This window comes from Aplysia californica, unplaced genomic scaffold (assembly GCF_000002075.1).
Source record: "Aplysia californica isolate F4 #8 unplaced genomic scaffold, AplCal3.0 scaffold00723, whole genome shotgun sequence".
NCBI classification, from domain to species: domain Eukaryota; kingdom Metazoa; phylum Mollusca; class Gastropoda; order Aplysiida; family Aplysiidae; genus Aplysia; species Aplysia californica.
In genome coordinates this window covers 226,560-241,798 of record NW_004797993.1, presented here as the reverse complement: position 1 = coordinate 241,798, position 15,239 = coordinate 226,560, and the positions used below count along the sequence as shown (strand labels likewise).

The 15,239-nt window shown below is 40.8% G+C and overlaps 2 protein-coding genes across 5 annotated transcripts in view; both read right to left on the bottom strand.

The window, feature by feature from the left end:
* Positions 1-15,239, bottom strand: part of LOC101845577 — a 68,756-nt gene that overhangs the window by 16,309 nt on the left and 37,208 nt on the right. The window lies entirely within an intron of this gene.
* LOC101845957 overlaps positions 1-15,239 on the bottom strand; it is a 54,529-nt gene that overhangs the window by 3,125 nt on the left and 36,165 nt on the right. Inside the window, exons 7-10 of the mRNA XM_005108818.3 lie at positions 12,663-12,913; positions 11,939-12,160; positions 5,069-5,182; positions 1,713-1,936 (exon numbers count right to left, since the gene is read on the bottom strand). Coding sequence (XP_005108875.1) covers positions 1,713-1,936; positions 5,069-5,182; positions 11,939-12,160; positions 12,663-12,913 — 811 coding nt within the window. The remainder of the gene's footprint in view (positions 1-1,712; positions 1,937-5,068; positions 5,183-11,938; positions 12,161-12,662; positions 12,914-15,239) is intronic.

The window sequence follows — 15,239 nt, the reverse complement described above, 5'->3', positions numbered from 1 at the left end:
GGTAACTAGTGTAATGCCAATATTTTGTTGCATTTGAGGCGAAGTCCATTCTCGTGAAATTTTGTTTTGTCTATAAATTTTTTCTCTGTAAATGAATAGTTTTCTACTTCTGTATGTTACCTTGTTGTGGCATAGCTAAGATAACTGCTAAATTTCAAGTCTCTATCTTAATTCTAAGACCCCCATTGCTATGGAAACATGTTGCTCAACTTTGGAGGCCATTTTCTCCGTTTCATGTTTCCTCACCTCGCACAATTGAAAGTTCTGTATTTTCGTCAAATATGTTCACATTTACTTCATTCTTGTTTTAAATTGTAGGGAAAAGGTGATAGTTTTTAAAAATAATGTTAACTCAGTTTTGAAATTTCCTTCATATGACTGATATTGACCGGCAGGGACACATATAAACACTATTAAGCTGTTCTTTCATCTTAAATGCTTTTAAAAGTTGGTTTGTGAGTAACAAAAGTGTTGTCAGGTCGTCTCGAAGCGTAGATCTATCTATTTGAAGCAGAAACAAAAGGGAAACTTTAAAGCCGTTTTTCTCAAAATTTTGTTTCTGTACCCTACTCTACAAATCACCCATATCTCAAAAACTACTGAAGATATCTTTAAAATTCAAAAAGCATATTGTTGAGAAATGATCTCTGTACATGAAAATGCAAAAAAACGGGATTCTTCAAAATAAGTCATGTGGTCCCTTTCACCAGGCACGCTCACATTTTTTCCAGACCAGTTTTCCATTCTGGAAAAACCATATTCATATCATTATATTCTAAAAGAAGGAAATGACAAAGAAAAAAAAAGCACCTGAGAAATAAAGAAATGAAAATGAAAGAGGAGAAAGAGAAGAAAACCCAGGGTTTTTTAACCAGCAAATCTGGAACAGAGTTTGAACAAGAACACACCGAGTTCTGAAAAACAAATCCAAGAGACTTAGCTTGGAAGAAGCAAGAAAAGAAACCCCAAAAGAGCAGAATCTACAAGAATGTGAGGTGTGCTGACATAATGAGTTATTTCTCGCAATTCACAAATAGAGATGTCGATCGGAAATTAATACATCAAATTTGTTGATTTTTAACTGAAGCCTTTTTCTTCAAGTTGAATGTCTTTTATAATTTTATATAATAACTTGTACAAACCCAACCCATAAATTTTATGTATCTATGTCTAAAGGGCTGAAGTCCAAGAAGTAACTCATTTTGTCAGCACACCTCAAAAATAACCAACACTCCTCTTATATTCCCTCACAAATTCTCTTTCTTGTTTAAGTAGAGGTTTTATGGCGCTCCCAACTGCATTAGGCACATGAGCGCCAAACTAATTCTTTGACTTGCTAAACACACTCATGCACGCACTCACGCACACAAACAAACACACACACACACACATATAAGTGTATATTATATGTTTTTCTTCATATATACAGTTAATAAACCTGTCCAAGTCAGCCGCCCATTGTCAAGAAGAAAAAGTGATCATCTTAGACAGGTGGTCCTCTTGGGCAGTGTCATTATAATTAAAAAAAGAAACCCAGAGGATAAGTGGGATGTGGTAGTTAGTACAGGTGGTTGTCTTGGACAGGTGGTCATTTAAGCAGGTTCGACTGCGCGCGTACACATACACATGCACACACACACACCAAACACACAACACAACACAACACAAAACACACACAAGAGTAACAGCTCATCCAATTATCATATGCTCACATTTCGTGATTGTCCATGACTTGCTTCTGCTCTTTGACCTTCATACCCTTGTCTTTCCCCGTTTTCCCATGGCCAACCAGCTGCGAGACTCTGTGCTTGTCCCTCACAAACTCATGCTTGCGCAGCTGCTGACACAGTTGTTTCGCCTGCTTGCGCTCTCGCACCAGGACTAGAGCTTTGCATTCAGGATTCGACCAGTCAATGTACTCCTTCTCCTGCAGCACCTGATTTACAGAAGGAGAAAAAACAATAGTCTAAGTGGTAGTAAAGAGCTATTTTCTAGGCCACGGCAAGATCGACTCTGGGACCGATTCTTTCGAGTCCAAATGAGGACTCAAAGAATCGATCTTGTTCCCAGACTCTAAGCTTCGAGTCCGCCCAGGGTCGACGCCTCCCGTCTCCTTTTTTTTAAACCTGGTTCCTAGCCTAGACTCCGAGAATCGAGGCAAGAATCTAAATCTCTACCGCACTATTACAGTCCTGTCATGGGATAGGCCTAGGCCTAGGGCTGTCCCACCCCACAGTCGAGTTTTTTGCTTCAAAACAGACACCGCACCAGGACGGGACTGATCCGGCGCATAAGGCGGCTTCTTTGATATTGGCCTAGGCGGAGTTAAAAATGCATTCCAAAAATTTCTTAAATATTGGCCAAATTTAAGAAATAATAAGATTTTCGTGATCAGCGACCCAAAATTAGCAAAAATTACGCATGGAACCCATTATAACGCCCGATTACCAAGTTAAATTAATTTTTGTGAGTTTTGTTTACTTATGTTGTTTTTTTCACTATTTGAATTCGGCGTGCACTAGGCCTCGATAGTGCAAGAGAGAAGGAGCCTGTGCCCCACGCATTGGCAAGAGTGATAGAAGGGAGGCAACACACACACACACACACACACACACACACACACACACACACACACACACACACACACACACACACACGCGCACACACACACACACACACACACACATACACACACACCCACCCCCGAATAGGGCGACAATGTACAAGAGTGAACTAATCGTGAACTAATCGTGAACTGTCAGAGTCTGGCCATGGGTTGTATCCTTCTCTCTCTCTCTCTCTCTCTCTCTCTCTCTCTCCCTCCCTCATCTCTCTCTCTCTCTCTCTCAGTGTTCAAGTCATGGCCACTTGAAGCAGCTTCCAAAATCGAAAATCGGACTCGATTCCTCGATCTTTTTTCAGTTTTGGGATCGAGGCCTCGAGTCTTTTTGTCGTCGATCTTGCCCTGGCCTAATATTTTCTCTTTCTTTTTTTTTTTTCCTTTTGTTCTTTTATAAGTGTTTTACTGTGCTCACAACTGCATAAATTTGAGCGTGTGGGATGCACTAAGCAATTTCAGTTTGGTAGGAATTAATTTTGAATTTCGCCTGGGTGATGGCTGAAGCTCACTCTTATCAATTCTAGGACCACCATTAAACGTTGACAAGATTTTTCACCCGTATCAGAGAAAGCTGGTTGTTAGATCTTACCTACCCTATGATCAGGGGTGTGACTGAAAGACAGCAGTAAGAAGAAGCCAGGAGTAGCAGTAGACAGTCAGGAGCCCAGAGCAGGGAGGGGAAAGGGGGGGGGGGGGCAGAAAGTGCAGGGGAAAGGAAAGTGGAAAGGATGATTAGAGAGCAGGAAAGGAGGTGAAAGGAGAACATTTCAGAGAAGAAAATTTTCCCGTCGCTGGCAGGTGTTGAACCTGAGACCTATTGGAAGAGAGGCAAACACCATACCTCAAGACCATGAGAGCCTCTTAAGAGTTGCACGGCACTAGTAGCACAAATAGGTCATTTATAAGTGCTGAAGATTAGAGTTGTTACTAGAGAGGAAAATACAAAGGAAAGAAAGAGAGATTAGGATGACAGATGTTAGATAAGAAAGAAGAGGGAAACCACTCCAGAGCATATTACCCCCCCCCCCCCACCCCCCACCCCCAATCTACTAAAAGAAAAACATTGAAGTTTTAAAAAATACAAAGTTTTCTTTTGTCTTTTTCTTGGTTCACACAAAGAAAAGGTGATACATATCTGAACTATGATTTACACAAAGAAAATAACATTCTGATTTCTCTAAACAAATGAATCGCAACATTTACTAAAGAGGAGGTTTTTTCCAACTGTTTTGTTGCTATCACAAAGTACTACAGTGGAAGGGAGACACCATTTCAACAAATCTGTCCCCATGGTTTTATGCACACTGCATAATTTTGCAAAATTTGATCATTTTTTGAATAATTTCTGATTATTTTCCTGTATCATTCTTTGTTAAAATTAACTGAATCACATAATTTCACAATTTTGGGCTCAGTTTGCATAATTTAAGAATTTTTCTTGCATAAAACGACGGGGACAGATAAATGTCGTCACTCAATTGACACTGATGAAATGGAGTTCAAAAACAGCAGAGTATCACACTTCATAATCATGAAAAACCCACAACTTTTGTTAGTTTGTTTTAGTAAGGTTTTCCGGCGCTCACAACTGCATAAGGTCATAGGAGTGCCAAAGGGTGGATGTCAAACGAGAAGTCTAAATGGGGGAAATCAGGCTTACTCTGCTTACCTCTATAGCCTAAACAGCACAAAGTCTGCTTCGACTATCACGGCATCCCGGAAATAGCAGTTCACAAGAGTGACAAACATACAAAAGAAGTAGAGGACATGATGATAGCAAGGATGAGGAAAGAGAAAGCAGCAGTTCCCCCGATGTTGTTCCGGCACAGTATGAGCAACACTAATAAATCAGCCCATTTACAATTCTACTGTGCAGAAGAACAAGTTAATATCCCCCCCTTTGGAACTGGCCTAAAAACACTTCAGTCAGTAGCACTGCCCGGGGGGAGGGGGGGTACCCACAAGTTTGCGCCTGCCCACAAGTACAAAATGAAGCTTACACAGGCAAGTTGTTTTTGTGGCTGCTCACAAGCGAAATGTTACATCTTTCACACTTGGAACACCTGTCTCTTAACCCATGATTAAGCCTTCAAAATCACAGTGACTCTTAAATTTAAGGCAGTTTACGACTTGCCAATGAAGAATTTACATTAATTTTCAGTTACAGTAAATCTCAGTCGAATACATTCTTATGGTATTCAGTTTAAATCTAGTTTGGCAAACGATATGAAAAGCACATGAAAATGGGCATACCCAGCTTTACAGCACAAGGAGAAATTATATTTATTCCAGGAAAAAAAGAAAGGAAATATATTGAAATAGCTCAAAATGACTGTAAAGATGAAAAAGTAGCAGGGTTTTCCAAGTGTCTGGTAAAACCAGCTTTCTCAGATTCAATAACTTTTACCCTTATACAACAGGTAGGACAAAAAATAGGTAATGAATCACCTGCATTAATTTGGAATACATGGAGAGATCGTCCTTGCCATCCTGCGAGAAGTGAAGCACTCTCTGGTACATGTCATCACATGGCAGGCCAAAGCCCTTCACCACTTCAACAGTCTGATGGAAGAATAAACACAATCCTCCATAGTTTAAGCATAGTTTAATTTAGTTGTAGTAAGAGTTTTACAGCACTTGTAACACAAATAGGTCATAGAAGGGCCAAAGATTAGAGGTATTAGTGAAGAGTGACATACAAAGAAAAACAGAGGAGGTAATATACAAGTCAGCTACTTTTTTTTCACATTCATGGAGTGTTGTCCAAGGTACCTATCAATCAGTACTGAATGTGGATTTCTGCCTGGGTTGAATGCCAAACTAACTTAAAAACCTAAAGCCCATACCAATAAAGACTATAATAAAACATATTTTCTGACAATGACATATCCAATAGGCCACTGTGTGACTTAGGTATGACAGACAATATTAACTTGTTTTCTTTTAACAATTTAAAAAAAAAAAAAAAAAGGAGTCCTGATCTCATCCAATGGAAAGGCCGGAACATCAGCTGTCAAAACCATGTTTGGGTTTCAGGATGTTACGGATTTTGAAACGCATGCATGACAAAACATATTAAAGAAAAAAAACTTTCTAGTTGGGCTCACAGCAGAGCGCAAAGTGGCAGGGTAAGAGAGAAAGTACCGAGTGCTGGTATTGGACGGAATATGAGAGCAGGGCAGGTAGTGACACTGAAAATCTGGCAACCATTACATCACAGACTATGAAGGCTATTGTTTTTTTTTTAAAAAAGCTAAATCACAAAACCTGTTTTAATCATCCACGTTTAAAATACAGTGACAATTGTAGAGACTCAACTCAGTGAAGCCCAGTTTGGCTTCAGAAAAGGCAGGGGCTGTACTGACGCCATTTTTGCATTAACTCATTCAGGACGCATCGGACGTATACGTCCGATAACCTTGAGCTCCGCTGACGCATCGGACATATACGTCCGATAGCATTTCTCGACCGTTGTGGCTGCACAAATGAAGGTATTCCACAGAACAAACTTTTGTTAGACATTGTTAAGCCATATTCTATTTTGTATGTATTTACTCTTGCCCTTATAGCGTTGTTTTTCTTAATTTTCTGTGGCAATTAATGGAGGCAGTTGAGGAGATAAAGAACACTAATCTTCGAGGAGTACTATACAAAGAAGGACTATTCACAACGACTGGAACTATTTCTTCACAATATTCGGATTGTAGATTGTGTTGTGATGCGTTTTTAGCAGCATTGTAGTTGTCTTGTAACTTTATCCTGTTTGTTTTTGCATTTCTTCACTGTCAACGAAGAGGAAAACACTTTTTGGGGGGGTCCCAAACACCATTTTTGAAGGGGTCAAGACAAGTTAAGGAATCTATTCAGGTAAATTGAATTAGATCTACAGCAAAGTACAAATGTTGAACGTTTAGATAGTGAAAACAGGCTTTAAAAACATCAAAAGGGAAAAAAATGGCAGACTTTCAAAGTTGACCCAAAATCGCGCGTCTCTGGGTGCGAAGCTGGTCTAAAACCTACGTCCCAAATGAGTTAACACAGTTGTGAGACTGCCATTGCACATGACAAAGACCTCAACATTGTCTTCGAGAACCAGGAAAAAGCGTTCAACTGGGTAAATACTCTTAGAAGTTAACTTTTGGAAGTCTTAGCGGAATATGATGCAACAGGACAATTGCTGGGGAACATCATGGCACTTTATGAAAACAGCCTGTGCGCTGTAAGAACAACAGAGGGACTATCGGATTGGTTCCCCATCAAGTCTGGGGGTGAGACAAGGGTGTGTTCTCTCTCCACTTCTCTTCATCACTTACATAGATAAGATCACAAAAGCAGCAAATGACAACATCCCTGAACTGAACGAGCTTTTATTTGCTGATGACCAGAGTATATTAAATACAGATGAAGAGAAATTACAAAAAAACACACCACAAAACTAATTGAGGAATGTAAACACCTAAACACGAATATCTCCATAATTTCAAAAACTGAAGTTATGAAGGGCAGCAGAAACCCAGGGAAACTCAACATCCTTATTGACGGAACACAACTCCGACAAGTACAGGAATTTTAATATTTGGGAAGCATCTTCACACAAGATGGGCGTATGGTCAAAGAGTAAGAAACAAGAACTATGAAGGCAAATGTATGACCTACCCGCTTGCACCCCTGCTCAGTCACAAGACACGGCGTCACTTTTTGCCCGATTCTGTTACTTTTAGTTCGCGTGACTCAGCAGCCCGCCGGAGCTCCCCGGCTCGGGTTCACGGGGTTAATGAGCCCTGAAGCGACTTTGCCGGTGTTGGTCAGGAAGTTTGCATTTTTGACAATGTTTAAAACGATATAACTTCTTCCCCATCCCACATAGCAAACCATTACGCAGCTGTACTAAAAGCTCAATGTCTTGAGATTTATTCTGCATTAGAATGGTTAATTTCTGTGCTTTAGTTTTTGTTATAGACAAGTGTTTGTAGAGTACCCAATTTGTCCTATTTTAGTTACACACTTATGAATAAGTGATTGTTAATTTTAAAAAGGCTCGACAGATCTCTCCAAAATCTGTGTTAAACTGACTACGAATATCATGTATTTTACCATGAGAAATCTTAAATCTGCGCGAGTAGTAATAGTCAAGTTATAAGAGAAGAAAGATGCACATCTGCATTTTTTAACTAAAGACGATCAGCGTTAGCTCTTATTTTACTATTAAACAAGAGAAAGTTACTCTGCGTTTGTTCATGTATCATGCTGTGTCTGTGGTAGCCTGCATACAACTAAAAAGATATAATATAAGCAATTTAAAAAACCACAAAACCGTGTAAATACATGGGTAGAGATAAACTTCTTGTATGGAATAAAAATAATGACAGCTAAAACATTCATTCTTTGTTTTTGTGTAGGAAATTAGCGCGGACACAATTATGAATGTAAAGAAATCAGTCACATTGTCAGTTATTGCAAATGGTCATAGAAACGGAAAAAAAACTGGAAAAGTCTGGTGCTGATTCAGTCTCCCTGGAAAGCTAGAAATTATTCTTATAACCCAATTACGAGAAGTCATTCCTATTATTCAGTCAACTTACAAAACCTAGACTTAGCGTTTTAAGAAAAGTAAGGAATTTCTGGAGTGTAACAGATACTGTTCGTGTATTAGATCTACGTTGTATATGTATTCTAGCACTAAAATCGATTTGTACTTTTCATAGACAAACTTCATCGTAACTTTTATAAACTTTCGAGAAAATATGCGAATATTCGCGATTATATTAGACACATAAAGTTGTATTTGGAGGAATTACTTCATAGCGAAATGTGTGCCCGATGGATAAAATTGCAAAATTACAGCCTTCTATTATATGTGCAGATACCATCTTTTCTGAGTATCTGCACCAATGTTACGTCGTTCATGTTCCAAAAGTTCGACAGATTTTGACGAGGCCTTTTTTTTTATATTGATTTTTTTTCATTCACGCTAGTCAAAAAAAAATTACAATTTAGCATTGCCGACTCCAGCGCGTCTAACGAAATAACCAGACAAGTTACAACGTCCGTTCTTTTTTGAGTCTCAAGAGTAGAAATGCGTGCTTTGGGTGCACTATATGAAACTTACCATAAATACAAGGATACACCTAAAATTGTACGTTGAAAAGTACCAAAAATTAAGTCGGCCCAGACAGAGCGGCGACAGGGAGCTGACCCCCATGACCCCGACGTGATAAGGCGCCCTGCGGTGAACCCCCCGCGGCTACTAAAATTCCTCTGCCGGTGCGCCGTGAAGAACATCCCAACCGAAGTGAAATCCCAGCTCATCAAAAGCATCTTCATACCGACCTTAATATATACCAGTGCCAAACATGGACCCTAAACAAAGCACAGGAAAGAAAAACCAATGCATACCAAATGAGTTGTCTCCGTAGAACCATCAATGTCACTATAAGAGACCGCATAAGGAACGAGACCATACGCCTACAAACCGGAATACAGTAGTCTACGCCTAAGATCCCGGTGCTCGGGAGCAAGGAAATGCGGGATCTTAGGCGAACCGGGATCTTAACAGACGAACCCAGGGAAGAATCTATGGTGACCCATGTTAAGGCTCACAATCGGTAAAATGGTCTCCCTCCACTCTAAAATGAACTGACGTGACCGCTTGGTGGGTTTATGGCATATGGCGAGCAAAGAGTGGTTAACCTTGATGACCTATCACAGTGCATAGTGGCATGAGGCGTGCCATTTTCACTTATCTTATTATGAGTCTCAAAATCTATGCTTATCCAGTTGCCCCTCCCTTTTACCTCTCGAAAATTTATAGCTTTCCATCTCTGACCGTGTCTCCCCCCCCCCCCCCCCCCCAAACTGCCTTTGTCGTTACACCCATTACATTGTGAACACACCAATTAAAATTCAGTCTGTCTCGCAAATTCGGGAGTAGAAACAACTGCTGCAATGGTCAAGGAAGAGTTCACGGTTTGATGTGATCCCACCTGGAGGGTACGTGTAGGCCCTACCCACCCAGCGAGTGAAGTTTAGGGGGAGAGGTCAGGTGTGAGTGTGATGTGTGGGGAAAACAAACGTTTCGTCAGTTCACACCTCGGTGTGATCCCATCTGGGGCAAACATTGTATCGCTTCACCGAGTTTTACAACGCATATGTGATCATATTCACGATAGTGGCTGATCTTTGATGGAAAGGACAGTTTATTGATCTCAACTTTTCATTCTTGCTTGATCGGCTGTCCCGCCCGGGTTTTTGTTCCCCAAATTATGATCTGAAATGCGGGATCTTAGCCGAATGTAGACCTTCAGAGTGAATCAGAGCGGGATCTTAGGGGTGACTTTGGTATAGTGAAAATTCTGTTTTCTTAAAACAGCAGGATGTTAAGCGAACCGGGATCGTATGTGGTGGGATCTTAGGCGGAGACCACTGTATCACCAGTAATAAATTTCATTGAGCATAAAAGAGTCAAATGGTTCGGACATCTAACCAGAACGCCCCAGAAACAACTAGCGGCTAGAGCTTACCACACCTGTGAATCCGGCATCAAAGAAAGAGGAAGATCAAGAAAGACTGGCTGGATGGGGTTAAAAAGGTCCTGGAACAACATATCAATTACAGACGCCACGCACTTAGCAAAGGACCGAAACCTGTACCTCCCCTTGACATCTTATGGATACCAGAGGAAGGAAAAAGTAAGTAAAGTAAAGTAAGTAGACAAGCTGTCATCAGTGCTTCCACCAGTTGAAGCTGAGCGAAGCACCCGAAGAAATTTTAATTTAGTACTTTTAGAGGGTTGAAAATGGCATTAGGGAGCCTGTTTGAAGAGATTGCCTGCAGCCCATATCATTTATTTTTCCACCAACATTTTGCTGGTTCGATTTCTTCACCTACAAATCTTTCCATTGCTGTCAATGTTTAAAGCAGATCCCCCTTCCAATGCTGCTATAATTCAATTAATTTGTCATCGCACCATTGATAGAAGGCAAACCTGGGAATAATGAATAGATATTTTTATGTACCTTCACAATACAGTTACCCAGCGTATACCCTAATTTTCCTCAATTTTCACGTCTGAATGTCACATGTCACAACCTCGAAACACCACTTCGAATTATTCTTGACTTTAGTAGCTTTAGCATAAATTTCTTTCATCGCGGCCCTTGTCGCGTTCATGTGCCGTAGAATCTTCGCATTGATAATTTCTCTATATCTAGACAAATTTGCAAAAAAGAAGATTTTTTCTGACTGTAATTTTCTGTCTAAGATCACAAGTCAATTTACTTGATCAACACGCAGGTTTTCCAGCCGCGGCAACAATCCAAAGATAGACAGAATGAATGAGTGAATGATAGAAAGGAAGAAATTGGCACAAAAAGTTTGCCAGATTTTGACGATCAACCCACAATGAATGCACGGCGCATAGCAGAATAATGGCCGATTACATGAAATGCACAATCTGGCAGGTTTCTATAACATTAACTTATTGCCGAGAGAATTACCGTAAATATCCGTAACTTATACAAGACGATACCAAGGCGAGTACGGATCTTTTGCTGTCGCAGTTTTTTTATGGACGGAGTTGATAATGATGGAGGAACAAGTACGGAACTGGCAGAAAGTATGGATTTCCGTAAAAATACGAAAGAGTGGAAGCACTGTATCATGCCTACATGCAAGGCATTCAACTTAACGGCACTATGCTGCGCAGCGATCTAATCATAGAGCCTGGTTTCCAGATCTTCAAGTGCACCTTTAAAAAGATTATTGTTTTTTTCTCCAGCATAGGCCCCCAGCAAAGCCCAGAGAGGGGTTCAGGGCATGGGGCAAAAGCCCCTGAAGAAATTGACATTTAGTGCTTTTCGGGTGTTGAAAATTACATTTATCCATTGCCGCTATTCAATAAGTCATCACACCATTGACAGTTTGCAAATATGGGAACATCGATTTTGAACATTCAATCACTGATCCTGGGTTCTAATTTTCCTCCATGTACACATTCATTTGTTGAAAATCACAATGCCAGAGTACCACTTCCACTTTTTTAAAACAATTTCTTGCACCGCAGCCTGATCCCGCTACTGTAGAATCCTCATATTGACAATCTCTCTAGATCTAGACAGATTTCAAAAAGTTTCCTTCTGACTGATACTGTCATCCTCATCATCTACTAACTTTTTTTAAAGTTGCACTTTAAAATTCGAACACTGGTACCCGTATAATCTATCATCTCTGCATTTCAAAATCAATTGAAATATTTTTCAGTATGTCAAATTCAAATTTAAGAAGCATGTATAAACAACACACTCATGAAATATCACTTACTGCATTATCTTCCGACTTGAACTGTGACAACAAGTCATCTATACACTCGTCATCTACTCCAATATTCAATAAAGCCAATGCAAGCTTGCACAAGTGCTCTCGAACATAATGAAATGTTATATCTAGAACGCTGTCCGACCTTTTGGCATTATAAATAACTTGAAGAATTGCACTCAAAGGCTCAGGGTCCGAGAGCAACCTATTTGCTATGCCGTCCATCACCTGCAAGAAAAAAAAATCCCACAATATAAACCATAATCATTCTAAACAAACTAGGTAAAAAGCAGAGAAACAAATAAATGAAAATAGCATACAATAACGTTACACATACACACCCTTTTATTGAAGGATACTTTTTTTTACACTTCATTCAGCGGTACCCATGCCTTCAATAGAACCATAGTGTAAGCTGTATAAGAGCTCAACTACACAAAAACAAAATTCACAGATCACACATTAAGACATAATTACTCAATCACTCCCTCCCTCTCTCCTCACACACACACACACACACACACACACACACACACACACACACACACACACACACACACACAGAGGAACAGACACACAGGCCAGTAGACACACATAAATGAACATACAAAAATGAAGCACAAAAGAAAAGAGAAAAATAAAGCACACACATACACACGCTCACATGTACGCACACAAGCACGCACGCACGCACGCATGCATGCACACACACACACATGGTGTCTTATACCTCTTGATCATCTGGCCTCTGAACAGCATCCCAAAGATAAAAACAGGGAGTCTCTTGATTGTCTTTGAGCTCAGGAGACATCTGAGCAAACCTGGAGTAGCATCTGACGAAGTAATTCAGCAGGCGCAGTTTCAGCTCCTCCTCCTTAGAGCTGAGAGGCACATGGATGGACTTCAGCTGGGCATCAGACTTGTAGCTGGCTAAGCTCTCCATAGCCAGCTCTCCCTCAACAATAGCTATCTTGGCATTGCCTACAAAACACAACAGAATGTACTCAGTCAATGTCAACAGGGGGAAAATAAATATTTGGAACATACAGTCAGACCCCATTATACCACCTACCTTGGGATGAGCATGAGGTTGTGGGTACGGCAGGGTTGGTGGTAGGACAGGGTATTAATGCTGTCTGTTAAATAGCATGGACTAGAGACTGGAGCCTGGAGGCAACCTGAGGCCAGTTTTGCCTCATCTAGATTCTAGATGTCTTGCATAATGGCTGGGCCCAGGGGAAAAAACAAGTAGCAACCAATTACACGAACAGCTCCAGCTGCACTTTACATAAATTCAAATCGAACATTTCTGCTGGATCAGAAGTTAGGCTATATGTGTTAAGGACCTGTAGATGAACAGATTTATTTTATCCGATGCCTGTTAGTCCTCCGGCCACATCAAACCCGTCACATAGACTTGAGCGCGAGTCCCTCCAATATAAAAGCCTCACCAGGAGTTCAGACCATCAATGATTTATTTATAGAGGCACCATAAATAAATCATTGATGGTCTGAACTCCTGGTGAGGCTTTTATATTGGAGTTCAATCATAATAAATAACACCACATCACTATCTCCATTCATATAGATAGCATCACCTAAGAAGCGATGATAGCTTGTCGTCTATCTGTGGATAAATTACTTTCAAGTTAACTTTGGATCGCTAGACAAATGATGATATCTAACACTGTACAGTAGTCTCCACCTAAACGCACGCTGCTCGGGAGGGCTCCTTAGCGTGTGTTTATACGGAGCGTGTTGTTACATGAACCTTAGCAAAGGGGAGGAAGGGATGCAGTCATGTCATTGCCTTGATATACTAGTTACCTCCCTTTGGGGTAGGGGTCACTTTGGCTGATAATGAGACGACACGTGACTGTTTTGTAAAAGATTCCCCGACTGCGGTTAAGAAAACAAAGGCGTTGAATGGGTGTGTGTGCGGGAGGGGGGCAGAAAGACAGACTTGATGCAATGAATGAACCATAAAATGTCGGGAACCAATGGCCTGAAAAAAAATTGTTGGTGATAGTCATAGAGACGACAGCCAAGCCCCGTGGCTTTCCAAGCGACCACCCCCGACCATAAATTCATGAACGAGCATTCACGCGTGTTGCACATCATAGGCTTAGGTCTAACTAAACATTAGCCAACACGCAGTCACTCAAACAACAGTCAGAAACCTTCTCTCAAAAGAGATGCATTTGCAGTGACCAATCAAATAACGTTTCAGTCCCCCAACCCCCCAACATTTCATCGACCAGTACTAGAGTCCTAGACCTAAGTGTCTGTGGAAAGTACGGTGTGAAAACGCTGTCCATCGCTCACTTTGTTCGGCGTAAGGGGCAGTCTCGCCAAATATCTGTTTTTCTAGGCTTGTCGTAGTGAAAATTTCCCTTAGTCAAGCTTTACCCGTCAGCGTGTTTCGCAAATCGGAGCGCACGTTTAGAGGGAGTGGCCATGCGTTTGTACGTCTAAATTATATAATAAAAAACCCGTCAGATGACGAAAGCTTGCGTTTGAGTGGAGCGTGCTTTTGTATGGCATGCGTTTAGGCGGAGACTACAGTAAATCCTTATTTATGTATAAAAAGCAGTCATGAGACCAGTTCGTTGTGGTTGTTGGTCTCAAGGCTACCTTGCACTGTGAATAAGAATGACAATCTACCAGGAATAGACCACAAAAATATGTATTTGAGCATAGGCAACAAAAAAGTCTCAACTGTTGTTACCACTGGCTTATCCGTCCTACTCCATTCTCTGGAAGTTCACATTCATCTCAGACTAATTATAGTCGAACCTGCCAAGACGGTCACCTGTATAATCTGGCCACCTGTACAAACGTCCACTTTCCATCTCCCCTAGCGTTTTTTTCTATATCATTTCATTGTGTAAAACATTCGTCTGTCCAACGTGGTCACGGCCACCAAATCTTATAAACCAACAACCCAAAAAACATTCTAAGATGGCCTCACAAATCTCTAATCATCCAATGCTTTGTCATAAATTATGTATTGGCTCCTGATGCTGTAGACGAGCTGTCACAATCAATCCACCTGTTGTTATTGTTAGTCCCTCCAATAAATGAACCGATCGTGTTGGGTAGGTCCCTCCCACTGTTTACCCAAGTCGATCACTCGGTAACAATAAATTTCCAGCTGCTGGTGAGGGAAACTTGAGATCCATCATAACTTATAACCCCCACCCACAACTCATACACAAATAATCATAAGTGAGATGAGCGGTCACTGTTTACTCAATCTGTAACAATGGATGTCAACTTGAACTTGCAACAGAAGGCTCACTCCCCC